The sequence below is a fragment of the Pseudochaenichthys georgianus genome, chromosome 6, assembly GCF_902827115.2.
Source record: "Pseudochaenichthys georgianus chromosome 6, fPseGeo1.2, whole genome shotgun sequence".
Classification (NCBI taxonomy): Eukaryota; Metazoa; Chordata; class Actinopteri; order Perciformes; family Channichthyidae; genus Pseudochaenichthys; species Pseudochaenichthys georgianus.
This window is the reverse complement of record NC_047508.1, coordinates 146,912-163,986: the sequence shown is the minus strand read 5'-3', so window position 1 is coordinate 163,986 and position 17,075 is coordinate 146,912. Positions and strand designations below refer to the sequence as shown.

The 17,075-nt window shown below is 44.2% G+C and overlaps 1 protein-coding gene across 3 annotated transcripts in view; it reads left to right on the top strand.

Annotated features, from left to right (window-relative positions):
- The window catches only part of ppfibp2b (PPFIA binding protein 2b), a 91,411-nt gene that overhangs the window by 27,100 nt on the left and 47,236 nt on the right, over positions 1-17,075 (top strand). For 2 of the 3 annotated variants that reach the window (XM_071203424.1, XM_071203423.1), the window contains exon 3: positions 8,436-8,549. In XM_071203424.1, the coding sequence (XP_071059525.1) occupies positions 8,436-8,549 (114 nt within the window). Of the gene's footprint in view, positions 1-6,986; positions 7,137-8,435; positions 8,550-17,075 lie in introns of those variants that run through there. The other variant, XM_034085407.2, reaches the window with a different exon arrangement.

Here is a 17,075-nt window from a genome sequence, read left to right as displayed (position 1 = left end):
TGACGAATACCACAAAATTCACAATGCAATGTTTCTTATTTATTTAAATGTACAAGCCTTTTCTTTAGCCCCCTGTTTGATTCCACTTAAAATCAATCTCTTAATCTGTTCCCATTGCTCCCGGTAACTCCCTGGAATTTCAGAATTGTCTTAACCATTCTGACGTTCCATATTCACTTCGCTTTTATTGATCTGACTTAATTAATATGTGTTCACTTGTATTAATATACTGGGCTATTGTCGTTGTTACTATTAACGTGCTTCCCTTCTTCAATACCGGCCAGTAATGTAATACAAAAATGTCAAGGGTGTGTTACCCCCTTGGCAGCAGCAGACCACAAATGAGCTTCACTCTTCTGAGTGCATTGTCTGAGTTCCACAGACAATCGCTCACACAGGTATTTTAGGTAAAAATCACACAGATTTATTCCCCGTACATTTTGTCCATCTTGATAATGTGATGTTTATTTCAACAGACAAGCAAGACCTCGAATGATGCTTCGACACTCTTAAAGAATGTGACCATTCCATGGGGCATAAAACCTAGGTCGTAACGAGCCCTTTATCACACGTTAGCTTTCCAAATTAAGTTTACAGACAAAGAGAAACGAGAGCCGGTCCCGTCACAATTTCGGTGAGGTTCGCGTTCTCTCCCAGGAATTTAACATATAACAGACCTCTGGCTTTTAGCTTTCAGCCTTGGTCTGTTATTTAACCCCAGTTTTAAACGGCGACCCAATCTAAAATATCGAGTTTCCAGGTTTTGTCGTGCAGGAATAAAACCTCGCAACCCACAAACTGCACCGTCTCCACGCCACTCAGGAATAAACTACCTGTAGATCCACGCCAAACTGCTCTATTTACGTTACGCAGGACTTTCTGTCTACCTGGCGATCAACGTTAACGTTTTGTATATAACTTTCCTAACATAGTAAAATATGCATTGTATATTCCATTTAAACTTTAAAAACACTGTGAAACGCCTACAGACAATCCTAAAGTTTTAGCATATCCAATTACAGACAGTCGATTTTCATAGCAGGCGTCTGCGTACCTTATTGTGCAGGGCCCTGCTGATTGTCTGAGATGTTTGAAAGCGTTTTTTTCCCGACCCATTCCGGTCGTCTGGATTATTCCTCAGCATTGTTTATCAGGCACGTCGAGTCACCATTTGATAGAGATTTTGAGGGATAACTTGTCCGCTTTTCAAATCTCCGCGCGTCCCTAACAAGCTGGTTATCGTACAGGAAGGAATCCAGAGAATACAATTAACCGTTAAACAATAATCTACTTTAATGGTAATATGACAATGCAATACAATCAATACATTACCATACAAAGCCATATCATATCATATGCGTAATGTCAGGAATATGCCTACTCCTGGCCTTATTCACGGGCTGCCCCGACCTTCCGGTCCGGGCCGCGCGAGAAGAGAGAGAGAACCAAAGGATGCATGGCTCTCAAATACCAACAGAAACAGGAAGGGGTGGAGTTTAACTGGTCGTCTTTTCTGGTCATCTCAAACAAACACCTCTGGCATTCACCGTCTCCTATTTCTGCAGCCTCCACACACACACACATCCCCCCACATTCCAGAGACCACAGTGGGGTCTTGTTCACAAAGATAACACAACAATTTCATCTCTCATATCTCCAACTTCTGGTTACACACACTGCTTATTATTAATACAAAGTAATTAAACCCACACATATACTATTCAAGATATGTAGACTTCCCTGAAACATGACATGCTAGAGATCTTAAGCAGAATCTACTCTCCCCCACCTTGCACCCTGTCCTGCATACCTCCACCTCCCCATAGAGCAATAAAACCCTGTTTACTGCAACTAGCCCTTTGTTTATAGCCATGTTAGTCCTCACATTTATGAAAGGATAAAACAGAGAAATCAATATAAAACACAAACACAGGTATTGTTTGAACAGTATTCACTTAACTGCTACTATTGATAATTACCAGAGAAACTCAAGGGACCTCTTTTAATATCTGGAAATTGCAACAAGACCTTCTGCCATTTCAAATGTAACACACTTCTTAAATATCAGATGATAATACCCTGCAACCCCCAAAGCTTTTTTCTTATTCAAAAGAAGACCTTAACCTAAAGTACTCTTTAATGTTTGAATTATTAGTTTGTCTGTTTTGCACATCCTCCTATTAATATCTAATAATAAATAATACAATTCAATAACATGCTTTACCCACCAGGGGGGTATACTACGAAGCAGGATTTTCACTTAGCCGGCTAAATTCAGGGGAAACTCCGGCTTTCCGGTCCTACGAAGCTGGTTCTCTTTTTAGCAGGCTAGATCTCCATGGTAACTTATGCTTAGCGGCTAACCTGGTCGGGACCAGGTTAGGTTGCAGGCTAAGAGCTCAACTCAGTGAAAGCACTGCCTGCTGACCAATCAGAGCTCAGTGTGCGGAGTTTAAAGCGATCAAGTCATATTACAGGAGAAAGGAAATACAGAAAAGCTGCCGTTGCAGGAAAGACGGCCGGCAAAAATCACCAACTGTGTGAACGTGAACATGAATAGAATATCACCTCCATCTTCAGAGCAATCTGACTATTATAACATTAGCGTTAAGAAAGCTTACTTAAATATCGGCCACAACATAAGTAACCGGATCAGAGTAACATTAAGTACAGTCCGCGGCACATCACATCATAATGTATCACATATCTCCTTATCTGAGTCAGCTGAGCCGTATCTGGCCGTGCAACACTCACAGTGTCACAGACTGGATGCAGAAGGAATATTTTAAGCAACACATTAAGTTGAGGAAACACTGGAGACAAATGTAATTAAAGTCAGATCGTGTTTTAGACGGGGCAGTGATATTATAAACCTGTTCATGTACGGATTCAAACACTTGTTCTGTTACCAGCTGTATTCACCTTGCAGGTGCAGCTCTGTGGCTTTGATCCTGGATAAAGTGTTTAAGTCATGGATGTTTAAAGTTTAACTTCTTCATTTTTGACTAGTATTAAAGTTCACTTTTCATTCAGGAAGTATGACGCTGCGCTGTCAGTGCGCTTCTCCATGTTTGTGATTGGTCGAATGCTCCAAATACCACCCCTTTCATGTGAACGCGCACCTAACTAGATAGGACACGGCTGGCTTGAGCGATCCACTTGATAACCAGCATCGTAGTACAGTTTAGCGAGAGCGCGTATGTTTTGGATTAGGCCAACCGGCTAACTCATACATATCCAGGTTATGTTCAACCAGCTTCGTAGTACAGGCCCCAGGTGTCCCTTTCTATCAGCTCTGCACCGTTATGGTGTAAATACAGCCTATCTACCAATTGGATCAAATATAAAAGTCAGCCGAATTAGTGTTGATACTGCAAGGAGACGTATTGTGTGAAAAGACATGTAAGATGTTGTTTAATTGCTTATATATTTATGATCCACGTCACGTTTTCAGTTTTGGCGGCAGTTCTTCCTGCTTGTCTAGAAGTCTTCTCAGCAGGGCTCTATACATAGAGAACTACGGCAGATATGTAATACTTAATGCAGCCGAACCATGTATTACGATGCCGTTATGTGATGCCTTTCAAAGAGAAAAGCAAGAGCACTCGGAATTAAGTATTATTTTATTCTTTTAAAAATGTTTTCCGGATTTCATATCATATAAACCCCAAATCCCAGCATGCATTGCGGCTAAACCATCCAATCATCGAGCTGAGGATCTTGCCTACGTCAGTTTCCGGTTTCATTTATCACCGATGTATTTTGTTATACACACATTCCTTCACATTTACATTTTAATTTGCATTAAAGTATTTCGTGAGGCCTTCCAACATGTTTTTAAATATAACTACGGTTGTAGTTGAAGAGTTTGTAAATTAACATGAACCGAAGCTCTTGCCTGGCAACTCAATCGCACAACGTCACGTCCGTTAATTCCACATCCACACCAGATCTACACGCATGGATTAACATCGATTTGCTACATTAATGTAGCCTTTGTTTCTGCTAAAAGAGGTGTCGACCAGCTGGGGTAACAAAAAAATTGGCGTAATAGAGTGTGACTATTAAAAAATAAATCATTATTATATTAATATTGACAATAACAACCGACCATCGGGGTAGCATTTGCTTGGCATTTCCGGTTATTTCTCCAATGGTTAACATGGGTTAACAATACCGTGTAACTGTCACGTTTGAAGGGATGACATCGTGACATCTTCACGTCTCCCAGCATGGTAAATCGTCACATGTTCACGTCTTGCCGTGATATCGGGTTGGCTTGGTGATGTTCTTATAGTTTTCTGGGTCTACAAGGCTCCAGAAATGTTGTGAGTTTTTCTGAGACTTAAGCTGAACATGACTTTGGAGATTTATAACTTCCATCTCCACAGGATTGACACTGAACAGTTCAGCCATCTTTTTTTCTTCTTCTTCTTCTTCTTCTTCTTCTTCTTCTTCTTCTTCTTCTTCTTCTTCTTCTTCTTCTTCTTCTTCTTCTTCTTCTTCTTCTTCTTCTTCTTCTTCTTCTTCTTCTTCTTCTTGACATGAAATTATAAACCATAATAAATAAACGGTATATGTCTAGCCTCCCTATATCTGTGTGTGAAATTGTTCCATCCTCAAAAACAAAAAACTAATGCTTCTGCAGTCTAGCTGCAGCTTCTAGCCACGGTCTTCTGTTAAAGAAAAGGATACTGAATGTCCTGAATGAGGCATCACACACAGGACTTGAGTCTGAACACAGCAGACAACAGGAGTATTGTGCATGTGGGTGCACACTTATTCTCTGTCTTACTGTTACATAAATCCCATGAATGTATGAGACTAAGTTAGCTTCATCATCTCAATCAGTGATTAAGTGAATAATAAAGTTTCCATCGGGTCACTATCAGCCTGTCACTCATTATTTTCAGGGGGGGCGGGGTTTGGAGGAAGGGAGAGGAGACGGTGATCGCGGAAGCTTTCTTCAGGCCTTCACAAACTTTACACAAGTATTTATCAACTGAAAATAGCAAGAGGACATTCATACTCTGCAATCCAAGACTTGATTAAATCCACCAAAAACCTGACATGACGATAACGAGTGTTTTTCAAAAACACAAATCCCTCCCTGTGTGTCTCTGAGCCGCAGCGCCAGGGCCTGATTCAGAGCAGGTCATTCTGCTGTTGATTTTGGACTGGTGCTGCTGGAGAAGGCAGACTGCTCCATGTGTGGTGTTGCTGTGCCGCTGTCACGTCTGTTCCCTGATCACTGCGTTACGGACCAATTTGATATTCATGTGACAGAAAACATTCTAAAATAAAAAAAACGTTATTGTCCAGCCGCGGCCGAAAAATCAAGAAGCAACGCTATAATCGAGTGGCGAGCTACTGAAAAGCTGACCGCGATCGACGTGTTGGAGAGCCCTGCCAATATATAATAATAATGCATCACATGCAGGTGCTCAAAGCGCTTAACAATTACACATTACACATATTAGACATGTAAAAGTCATTACTGTGCAGTGTTTCCCCTATATACATTCAGCAGCGGCGCTGCTACGGGCACCAGCCAACTTTTTTTTTTTAATACATTAAAATAATCTGTGGCCACACAGCCTCTGTGAGCGAGTGAGACAGAGAGAAAGCGAGAGAGAGCACACCTTTAACTATTTAATATAGATGTAAAAAATAAAGTAAGAAATCATTCCAATGTGTACTATAGGACAGTAAAAAAAAAACAGTTTGAAAGGGGAGTGATTAGTCAAATATGCATAAAGAAAAATAAAGAATAATAACTAGGTAACATAAGATAAGAATAAACAAGTTTAAATGATTTGTTATTGGTTGTGATCATATTCTACAGATTTTTGGATTATTGAAAAGTATACAGCTCCCTTTCATATGAGTACATTTGGGTGAAGTGTCTTGCCCAAGGACACAATGGCCTGACGCAGTGGCGGCCGAGGCGGGTTCGTGCACGGCCCGTCTTTGGTTGCGTTTCCACTTGGCGTAGTACCGGCTAGCGGGTACTATTTCACAGTTTTTCCGGCCCCATAAAATCCAGGTTCTTAGCGGGCCAACAACCAGGCTGAGTCGGGCTGAGTATGCTAAACTAGAGAGAGAATCGCTGGCAAGGGGGCTACAACTACAACACGATGAACATATTTGACCGTGATTTAATTGTAATACACGTTTCTAAATGATGCCGAAGTAACAACATACTGATACCGGTTAGTAAACACCATGAATGAATGCTTTGAGTCTGTAGACAGACGGCAGGCGAAAAACCTTTTAAAATGCGTGTTTTCTGAATGGAGATCGGCTAAGCTAACGCAGTATATGCTCCGACCGTCCACACTCACAACAACGGCCTATACAGACATAAATAAACCAGCGACTGTATTCGCCATGACACAGGCAGTCTGTGGTTTGTACTTGTTTCACTTTTGTCTAATTTCTGAACAGATATGAAGAGCTGTGAGCTTGAGGGCTAACAGCTAACGGCTGGTGTTTTGGTTTTCTGTGGTTCGCATTGAAGATGGCGTCACAGCTCCCCCTACACTGCGTTACTATAGTTACTGCCCCAGCTACTAAACTGTAATGGAAACGCAGCATAAAGTGAGCCTGGCCTACCAAGGCCTAACTATACCGTACTAAGCCGAGCGAGGCCCTGCAGTGGAAATGCGCCATAAGGGCCCAGAGGAGCACTGACCAATCAGAACAAACTGAGCCTTTTCCGCGATGGCGGCTTGAAGAGACAGACAGCAACACATAACGTTTTAGACATATACAGGTATATTCCGTTTTTTGACCATGAAAGCATACAATTGTTATTGTCGAAACCCAAAATACAACAATGAAAGCGAGTGCAGAGCCCCATGGATGACTGGTTCAAGTTGTCTCTCACTCACTCATTTACACACCTACTAGTTACACATTCTGCATCAAGGACCAGCTGTGATTGGTTGGCACACAAGGTGACAGGGGCTTCGCTGACACAACATGTCACTGTCTGTTGACAGGTTGCCTGCTTCAGGTTATTTGCTTTACTTTTCATTCACATGCCTCTCCGTAAGCACTCTGTGTCAGCAGCATACACTCACTCCCAGTAGGGACTTTTACTGTGTGTAGCTCAGCAGCAGAGCCCTGAAGAGGTAAGCATCTTTATTTTCAATCTTAGGAGTTTATTCAGGCATATCAAAGCCCTGCTTTGTATTTTAAGTGCTTTGTGATACTACACACTTAACATATAAGATATAGATTACATTAGTCAGGAAATGGTCAATTGGATGTTTTAGGTGCTAAACAACCACAGTGTCTGAAGTCATGACTGTTAGCTGCCAGCATGCTGTGGGTCCTGGCTGCAGGGCTCACAGTTAGAGGAGCCGTGGTGAACAGTAATGTGCTCCTTCAGGGATCTGGCAGAGTGTTGGCCAACAGGAGACGTGCAGGGTGTGTCCTGGTTCACAGGTGCTCAATGCGTCGCTCAGGAGATTGTAGTAAATGTGCAATTGTTGAGGTATGCATGGAGGAATGTGTGTGTGTGGCGTGAAGGAAGGCAAAGAGACATGGCGTGTGCGTGTGTGCACACACGTGCATGTATGTTTGTGTATGCATGTGCATATTTGTGTGTGTTTGCAAAAAAGATGGGTTGGTGTTTTCCAACAGAACAAGTTAGCAAAACAACTGTTTTGTCTGTGTCTGTATGAATGTGGGTGTATCCATCAGTATGGGTGTATCCATCAGTATGGGTGTTTCCATCAGTATGGGTGTATCCATCAGTATGGGTGTTTCCATCAGTATGGGTGTATCCATCAGTATGGGTGTTTCCATCAGTATGGGTGTTTCCATCAGTATGGGTGTATCCATCAGTATGGGTGTTTCCATCAGTATGGGTGTTTCCATCAGTATGGGTGTATCCATCAGTATGGGTGTTTCCATCAGTATGGGTGTATCCATCAGTATGGGTGTATCCATCAGTATGGGTGTTTCCATCAGTATGGGTGTATCCATCAGTATGGGTGTTTCCATCAGTATGGGTGTTTCCATCAGTATGGGTGTATCCATCAGTATGGGTGTTTCCATCAGTATGGGTGTATCCATCAGTATGGGTGTATCCATCAGTATGGGTGTTTCCATCAGTATGGGTGTATCCATCAGTATGGGTGTATCCATCAGTATGGGTGTTTCCATCAGTATGGGTGTTTCCATCAGTATGGGTGTTTCCATCAGTATGGGTGTATCCATCAGTATGGGTGTTTCCATCAGTATGGGTGTTTCCATGTCTCTGGTTGTGTTTGCAAACAGAGACCTTCCGTGTGTGTGTTAGTCAATTCAGCTCTGTCTCTCACTGCGTCCTAACTAACATACTTTGTTCTGCTGTAACTATGTACATGTCCCCTCTGTGGGACTAATAAAGGTATTCTGGTTCTGATCGGATTCTGATCCTTCAGGTGAGCATTCTGACAGACCAGGTGAAGGCGCAGGGAGAGAAGATCAGAGACCTAGAAAGTTCTCTGGAGGAACACCGGCAAAAGTTGGCCTCTACAGAGGTGATGCTGCAACAGGTAATGCACACATACACTACATACACACACACACACACACACACACACACACACACACACACACACACACACACACACACACACACACACACACACACACACACACACACACACACACACACACACACACACACACACACACACACACACACACACACACACACACACACACACACACACACACACACGCACACACGCACGCACGCGCACACACGCACGCGCACACGCACGCGCACACACGCACGCGCACACACACACACACACACACACACACACCCCCACACACACACACACACACACACACACACACACACACCCACACACACCCACACACGTGCGCACACACACACGTACACACACAGTCCAAAATAATTTTGGAGAGATATACTTCTTCAAAAACAACATTTGATTTAGGTGTTTTCCGTGCTGTTCAAACCTGTGTTTTGTCTGCGGCTTTATAAATAAGATAAAGTAAAACATGTTCAAAATAATAAACATTAAGAGGAAGAGTTCAATTTGTATGTTGCTGGATTTGCCTGAATATGTATTCCAAGTCTTATTATTTTGGATGTGGATTTGAACATAAGTTATAACTTTATCCCAAGAAACGAATTAAACTTCAATTTTTGAAAGTGATCTAGCAGAGAGTATTTGGAAACATTCATCATAAATGCTACAGTTAGGAATTAAGATAAAGAAAATATTTATTAGCGACTTTATATGTTATTTTTAATGTTTGCATTTTATTTTAAACATAAATAATGCCTCCTGTAAATGTGACCCGAACAGTACCACCAGGTGCAAAATGTGAACATAATACAAGGGTAAAGGACCTTTGTAATCAAATGTGTGAACGATAATTCATGGGCTTTTTGGCACACTGGCTTCATGTTCATTGAAAAAAAGTGCCATGAGTTACCAGTGAAGCCATGAATCATTGCCATGATATTCGAGTGACTGGCTGTTTCAGTGAATCATTAACCTGGCCAGCTGTGCAGAAGATCTCTGTGTCCGCTGTGAAGTTCAGCTTGGGGGAGATCTCGGGAAGACAGAGAGGGCAGAGGCGTAGAACCTGAGGCCGCCCCCAGCGGCATACAGGTGAAGCTGCTGAGGGCGGGAGCTGGAGCTGTACACTGCTGTAGACACAGTGTAATGTTATGAGTATAGACAACATGTCATATTTAGAACAAAGCGAAGGTGACCTTTTTGATCAAGAACTGTGGACTGCTCTGCTACTACTGAATACTTTGTCAGTGTGAAGCACATAATAATATAATGAGGACTGAAATATTCTGTTATTGTTCACAGCGCCCGTCTTTACGTATTGCTGATTTCTATGCGGCAGCATCTTTTTTCAATTGTTTCCAATCAGGAGAGAGCAGATGCTATCACATGTCTCCGCCTCAAGAGAAATACTGCATCCAGCTGCTTTTTTCTGAGCAGCATTTTTGTGTGGCTGTTCCAAGTGCTTTGACTTGAAGATATTTCTACTTTTCAAAAAAGTGCTGGGTACATCACCAGAGAGAAGCTTCTTTTGGGCCAATGTCCTTCAGACAGAAATTTTCTTTACAAAGACCTAATGCCGCTTAGTTGGAGCGGATTATCCGAGTGGACCCTGAATGTTGCTGCCTGTAAGTGTTGTACTTTTTTCTCCGCATGTGGGTTAAGCTGAAGTTCATTCATACAAGTTCTAAGAGCAAGAATCTTCCTGTTGATGTTCATGGTGAAACATAATATATGTATTAGCACCAGAGATGGGGTCGTTACTAAAAAAAAGTAATATATTACATATTACTTTAAAAAAAAAGTAATATATTACACTACTTCGTTACTATCTACATAAAGTAATTAGTTACTTTACTCGTTACTTTACTCGTTACTTTACTCGCAGGGCCGGCCCGCCCCTCCCTACAGGCAGATCACGCAGACTGCTAAAGTTTCAAATGTTCTCTTTAGTTCAGTTTCCATTGTCGCATAAGACTAATCCAGATAGCTCCTGAATGTTTTCCTATCTGACCATGGCTGTTCTCTGTCTCCTGCTATCTGACCGTGGCTGTCCTCTGTCTCCTGCTATCTGACCGTGGCTGTCCTCTGTCTCCTGCTATCTGACCGTGGCTGTCCTCTGTCTCCTGCTATCTGACCGTGGCTGTCCTCTGTCTCCTGCTATCTGACCGTGGCTGTCCTCTGTCTCCTGCTATCTGACCGTGGCTGTCCTCTGTCTCCTGCTATCTGACCGTGGCTGTCCTCTGTCTCCTGCTATCTGTATATTTTGCGCAGTCTATCTCTGCTCACGCTGTTGCGTCAGCGTGTTCTCCTGCGTGTTGGCCATGTGTTGCACTGGAGCCAGACTTCAGCCGAGCACGTACGAACTGCGCATGCGTGAGTGGCAATAACTCTCCTTACCAGCAGGCAGCGGTAGTGTGTATTCGTCATTCAAAACAAGCAACAACCGGAAAACAGAGAAGAAGAACTACGTGTGTGTGATATAAATAAACAACAGCTATGCGCGTTAGCTTCACCTAGCATGTGTTCTTAGCAGGTGTTTGTTGAGGTTTGATTATGACTGATTTTAGAAAGTAACGAAGTAACGCGTGTCGGGGCAATGTTAGTAACTGTAGTGTGATTACTGAATTATAAAAGTAGCGCGTTACACTACTCCGTTACCGACACAAGTAATGTTATTACAGTAACGCGTTACAAATCAGAGTTGGGTGTAACGCGTTACAAAGTAACGCGTTACAAAGTAACGCGTTACAAAGTAACGCGTTACACCCAACTCTGATTAGCACGAACAGATACTTTAATCAAAGGGGGTGAAGCTACTCAGTATTTGAACAGCGGATATTTGCTTTAGAAATATTGTCATAGAAACAATAATAAATAGATTGGCGTTATTTGAAATGCTGGGCGGAGGCTCTGCTCACGTCCTGCCAGCACCACCAGGAAAGGCCCTATGTGGACACAGGCCCAGCGTTGTTATCAGCCCTTGGTCACATGCTTGCTCCGTATGACGGTACAGCAGTGTCAGCGCAGATAGAAGAGACCAACAGGAATGAGCAACCGTCACATGTGGCCAGTTTACCTTTACCAAAGACACTGACACATTTCTGAGAAAGATCTCTTTAAGAATGAGCCAGTTTTTCTCAACTGCATTGCTGAATAACACTCTCTGTCGGTGCTCAACATTAACCATGTTTTTTTGTAGGATTTCAATTCCTAAAAGAGCAGGGGGGCTATTTGTGGAGATGGAACATCATAGCTGTTATTCCAGTTGTTCCATGATGTTGTCCTCAGTGTAATCCCCTCAAACTATCAATTGTTGTGATTTAATTAACTTTGACCTTTTAATATCTTCTTTCACAGAGATGTTCATGTCCATGTTGCACCACCATTTTCTACAGTAGCCCAGAACAAACACAGCTACATCCTACACAGCTCTCCTTTGAGATCTCCGGGCACTGAGTTTGGTCTGCTGGCAGTTTATATATATATATGTATATATATATATATATATATATATATATTCTTTAAATCATTAGTATGTCCACCACTACCCTTCTTTAACCCTGATGTAGACTGGTCCCACTTACTTGCCAGTATGAAGAGGTGAGTATTTATTTGACTCATGAGTTGTGTCAGCTGAGTGTAACACGAGCTCCGCTCCGTGTGCCACAGAATCAGCCTCTCTGTGTGGACGCCCCACAGCCTCTCTGTGTGGACGCCCCACAGCCTCTCTGTGTGGACGCCCCACAGCCTCTCTGTGTGGACGCCCCACAGCATCTCTGTGTGGACGCCCCACAGCCTCTCTGTGTGGACGCCCCACAGCCTCTCTGTGTGGACTCCCCACAGCCTCTCTGTGTGGACGTCCCACAGCCTCTCTGTGTGGACGCCCCACAGCCTCTCTGTGTGGACGCCCCACAGCCTCTCTGTGTGGACTCCCCACAGCCTCTCTGTGTGGACGTCCCACAGCCTCTCTGTGTGGACGCCCCACAGCCTCTCTGTGTGGACTCCCCACAGCCTCTCTGTGTGGACGCCCCACAGCCTCTCTGTGTGGACGCCCCACAGCCTCTCTGTGTGGACGCCCCACAGCCTCTCTGTGTGGACGCCCCACAGCCTCTCTGTGTGGACGCCCCACAGCCTCTCTGTGTGGACGCCCCACAGCCTCTCTGTGTGGACTCCCCACAGCCTCTCTGTGTGGACGCCCCACAGCCTCTCTGTGTGGACTCCCCACAGCCTCTCTGTGTGGACGCCCCACAGCCTCTCTGTGTGGACGCCCCACAGCCTCTCTGTGTGGACGCCCCACAGCCTCTCTGTGTGGACGCCCCACAGCCTCTCTGTGTGGACGCCCCACAGCCTCTCTGTGTGGACGCCCCACAGCCTCTCTGTGTGGACGCCCCACAGCCTCTCTGTGTGGACGCCCCAACAGCCTCTTTGTGTGGACGCCCCAACAGCCTCTTTGTGCTCTTTGTCCTCAAGACAAAAGAGGAAAAGGCAACAGCTTCAACAGAAAGTACCCCTCTAACCCTGTGACATTTTTTGTTATATTTATCCAGCTAGCTTTGATAATTCATCCCCTTTTGCAGGTGCTGTACTTTGAGAGATTTGTCTAGAGAGACAGACAAAGAAAAGGTATTCAAATCAGGAGTTTTCACGGAACCACCTTGCCGTGGAGAGGCAGCCGCTAGGATTATTAGGAAGTTGGTGTAACTCCAACAGACTGTGTTCAATTGGTCCCTAATTACATTTCAATCAGGAGAGACGTGATGTATCGAGCGATAGAATGACTAACAAAGAACTGCTAACAGAGCACTTATATACTAACAAAGAACTGCTAACAAAGCACTTATATACTAACAAAGGACTTATATACTAACAAAGCACTTATATACTAACAAAGGACTTATATACTAACAAAGCACTTATATACTAACAAAGGACTTATATACTAACAAAGGACTGGCTTATCTACAGCCAGTTGAGCAGCACTTGAAATACTTGGCTCTATGAAACCTGATGTACTTTATGATTCTGTTTTTCTTCAAGGTTGTGTCTTCCTGGTCGAATGCACTTATTGTAAGTTGCTTTGGATAAAAGCGTCAGCTAAATGCAATGTAATGTATGTATGTATGATATGAGGGAATAGTGATTGACGGATTACTACAAGTGAATTAAATGATGTTTGCCGATTAGGCCACGGTTTGCAGGATGATCGTTCAGGAGGGGAAAACCGATCCGATGAACCCCCCGGGGTCTAGACACTAGTGGTGGTGATAAGTGGTTCGGTCCGGTTCTGAAGGGAGAAGGTTTTAGCTTGGCCCTGTATTAGGAGACAGGAGGCGAAGGGGTGGAGGAGGGTTGTGTGTTGACGCCTGAAATGACGACTGACAGAGAGGGAAGAGCAGATTTAAAGGGGTTAGCGGGTGCGATGATTGGCTACCTGGGGAGTAACGCCCCCGATCACTTATTGGGAGAAGAGAGAGTATTGAAATGACGTGTAACACCAGAGGATTGGTCTTCCTCATTGAACTTGCACTAAGCTTAATTTCAATCAGGAGAGACAGGATGTATGAAAGACAGGTTTATTACCGGGACGCCTGATATGAGGGAATAGTGATTGACGGATTACTACAAGTGAATGAAATTATGTTTGGCGATTAGGCCCCGGTTTGCAGGGTGATCATTCAGGAGGGGAAAACCGCTCCGATGAACCCCCAAAGAAGTGAAGTATGAAGTACTGAGATGTGAAGCATTTCCTCCCTTACGGGCTGACTGCGGAGATCTGTCGATGAATGAGAGATTAACGAGGGAACATGATGAGAATACCGGAATCGCTGCCAGGCTTATGTGAACGCCAGCCATGGGTTCATGCCTGGCCTAGCAGGGTTAAACATGGCGCAGGCCCACTGGCCGCAACCTGCACACGCAGGGTTAAACATGGCGCAGGTCCACTGGCCGCAACCTGCACACGCAGGGTTAAACGTAATGCAGACCCGCTGGCCGCAACCTGTACTTGCGAGTTAAACATCACGCAGACCCACTGGCCGCAACCTGCACTCGCAGGGTTAAACATGAACACGGACCCGGAGGTCACGGCCTGACGTGTAGGGTTAAACATGAACACGGACCCGGAGGTCACAGCCTGACATGCGAAGTTAAACATGAACACAGTGACATGCTGACGTGCTATGAAACCACCACCAGTTATATGCATAATTACCAAGTTTAGTGTTTGAGACTTTGGATAGCCGGCACGCACTGATGTCCGGGGGGAAGGCGGGATATGAAGGCGGAGGAGGCTCACCGCCCGAGTTGCTGGGATGAGGGAGAAATGCCTTGCCCTGGCCTATCTGAACGAAAGCCCTGATATGCTATTAAGACACCACCACCAGTTATATGCATATTTACCATAGGTAAACTGAAGAGATCTTGGATTGGCAGCACGAGCCGATGTCCAGGCGAAGAGGGATATGTAGACAATGTAATGTACGAGAGCTGTTAGCTTGAGTACAGTCAGTGATGCATGAATATCATAACCTGGCTTAACACGAGCCAGGTGAGCATGAACCCAAGAATATGAATGAAGTGCAGGGTGCACGTAGAAAAAACATACACTTAGCCTAGTTAAATACTGAAACATGACCCATGATATAGTCTAGCTTAATTAGCAGTTAAGTGTGCCAGGGTGAGTCATAGATGCTGATATACTTGATTGGGTGATTACGACTTTCTTCTATCATCTTACATGAACTTCTCTTTTTCCCTGAAAGAAACCCCCCGAAACCAGCGGATGGGGCAGCATCCGTGACTGTGCTTGGAACTGCGTTACCTACTGAGCATTGTAACGGGTAGTAGTTACCCGAACTGCATTAGTAATGCGTTACGTTACTTCGTACGGCAAAGATACGTTACTGAAACTCCATACTGTAACACGTTACACCCAACACTGCCTGGAACTCACCTTAACTCAGTGGTTCTCAAAGTGGGGGGCGCAGAGGCATGACAGGGGGGGCGCGAGAGACCAGGAGGAAAAATGGTTATAAAAAAATATATATATATAAAAAAAAATATATATCATATTTTGAAAAATTATTGATTCGAAAATAATATGATACAGTACTATTACGTCTGGGTCTCTGTGTTTCATTAAAGCTCGGCTCTGTGTGTGTGTGGAACGAGCCATTTTGTGTGCGTGCGCGAGAGAGAGAGCGCACCGGTACCGGAGATCGTTGTTGTTAGCTTCTGGTGCTAGCGAGCTACGCTAACGGATATAAGGCGTTTTTTCAACAACAAAGTGGAGGAGAGTCCTCTCCTCTCAGACTGAGAGGCCCAGTGAGCTAAAGGACTCTCTGAGTGTTATCTCAGTGGGTCTCAAACGTTTTGGTCACCATTAATGTAAACAATTATTTCCGAGGCACACGTTTATATGATCATTATGGTTATAAAAAAATAAGAGAATAAATTAAAAACAAGTATGAAATACTATATGACATTAAAAAATGAATAAAGTTTAAAAGGGGAGTGATTTGTAAAATATCCATAAAGAAAAAGTAAATCTGTTTACAGTTCTGTTTCATCTGGTGTTGAGAGATGTATCCATAGATCTCTTCATTTTGCTCTCATATGCGGCTTTCACACCAGCGCTTTTCAGTTTCTAGCTCCGAGCGGGAGCTTTTCTGGTTCAGCTCCGGTTTCCCTTTTCAGCTCCCGCTCTGTGCACACCGCCCACTGGCGCCCCAGAGCTGCCCTTGCTGCGTCATGACGTCACCGTTTACATCGCTGATTTGCCCCCCCAACAGCAGCTCACAACAACAACTGCGTCGGGTCGATGATCGTGTTGCTTTTAATCACACGAAGCCAGAATACATTAAATAACGACTTCTCCAACCTTATACTTTTCTCCAGAGTGCCGTGGTTCATTGTTTATTAATGTGTTTCTGCAGCATTTACCGACCGCTGCAGTGCTGGCTGCTCTTCCACGGGAGTTTATTCTCCCGTTAGCTCCCGGTTAGCTCACACTGCAGCGGCCGCTCTAAAGTATTCACTGTCCGACTCACACAAGCAGCTGATGCATATCCCCAGTTCCCCTTAGCCTAAGTGAATGTGTGTCAGTCTGAATTGACACTGTTTGGTATCACAACGCTGTTATGAAAGTTTCTCTGGTATCAAACGGGTGATGTTGGCATAGCAACCGAAGCTAAACTGACTACTTGCATCCGATAGCTGCAATAATACAAAACAACACGTCTGCCTCTCTCCACAATGATCGATAACAGTGAACGGATGGTCAAAGTAAGGCACAAATAAACAGAACCACACGAAGCCTGGTTAGTGCTGCCTGACTTTATAAAGTGTGTTTATAGGCACTACTGCTTGTAGGCAGGCTGACAGTCGACCCGTGTTCAGGGGAGGTGGGTTTAGTTTCCTGCACGCCTCGACGTGAGAGAGACGTAAGCGACGTCACCTCTTAGCTCCAAAGCTCTTGCCTCTGGACCGACAATTTTTTGGAGCTGGAAATGAAGCGGATTC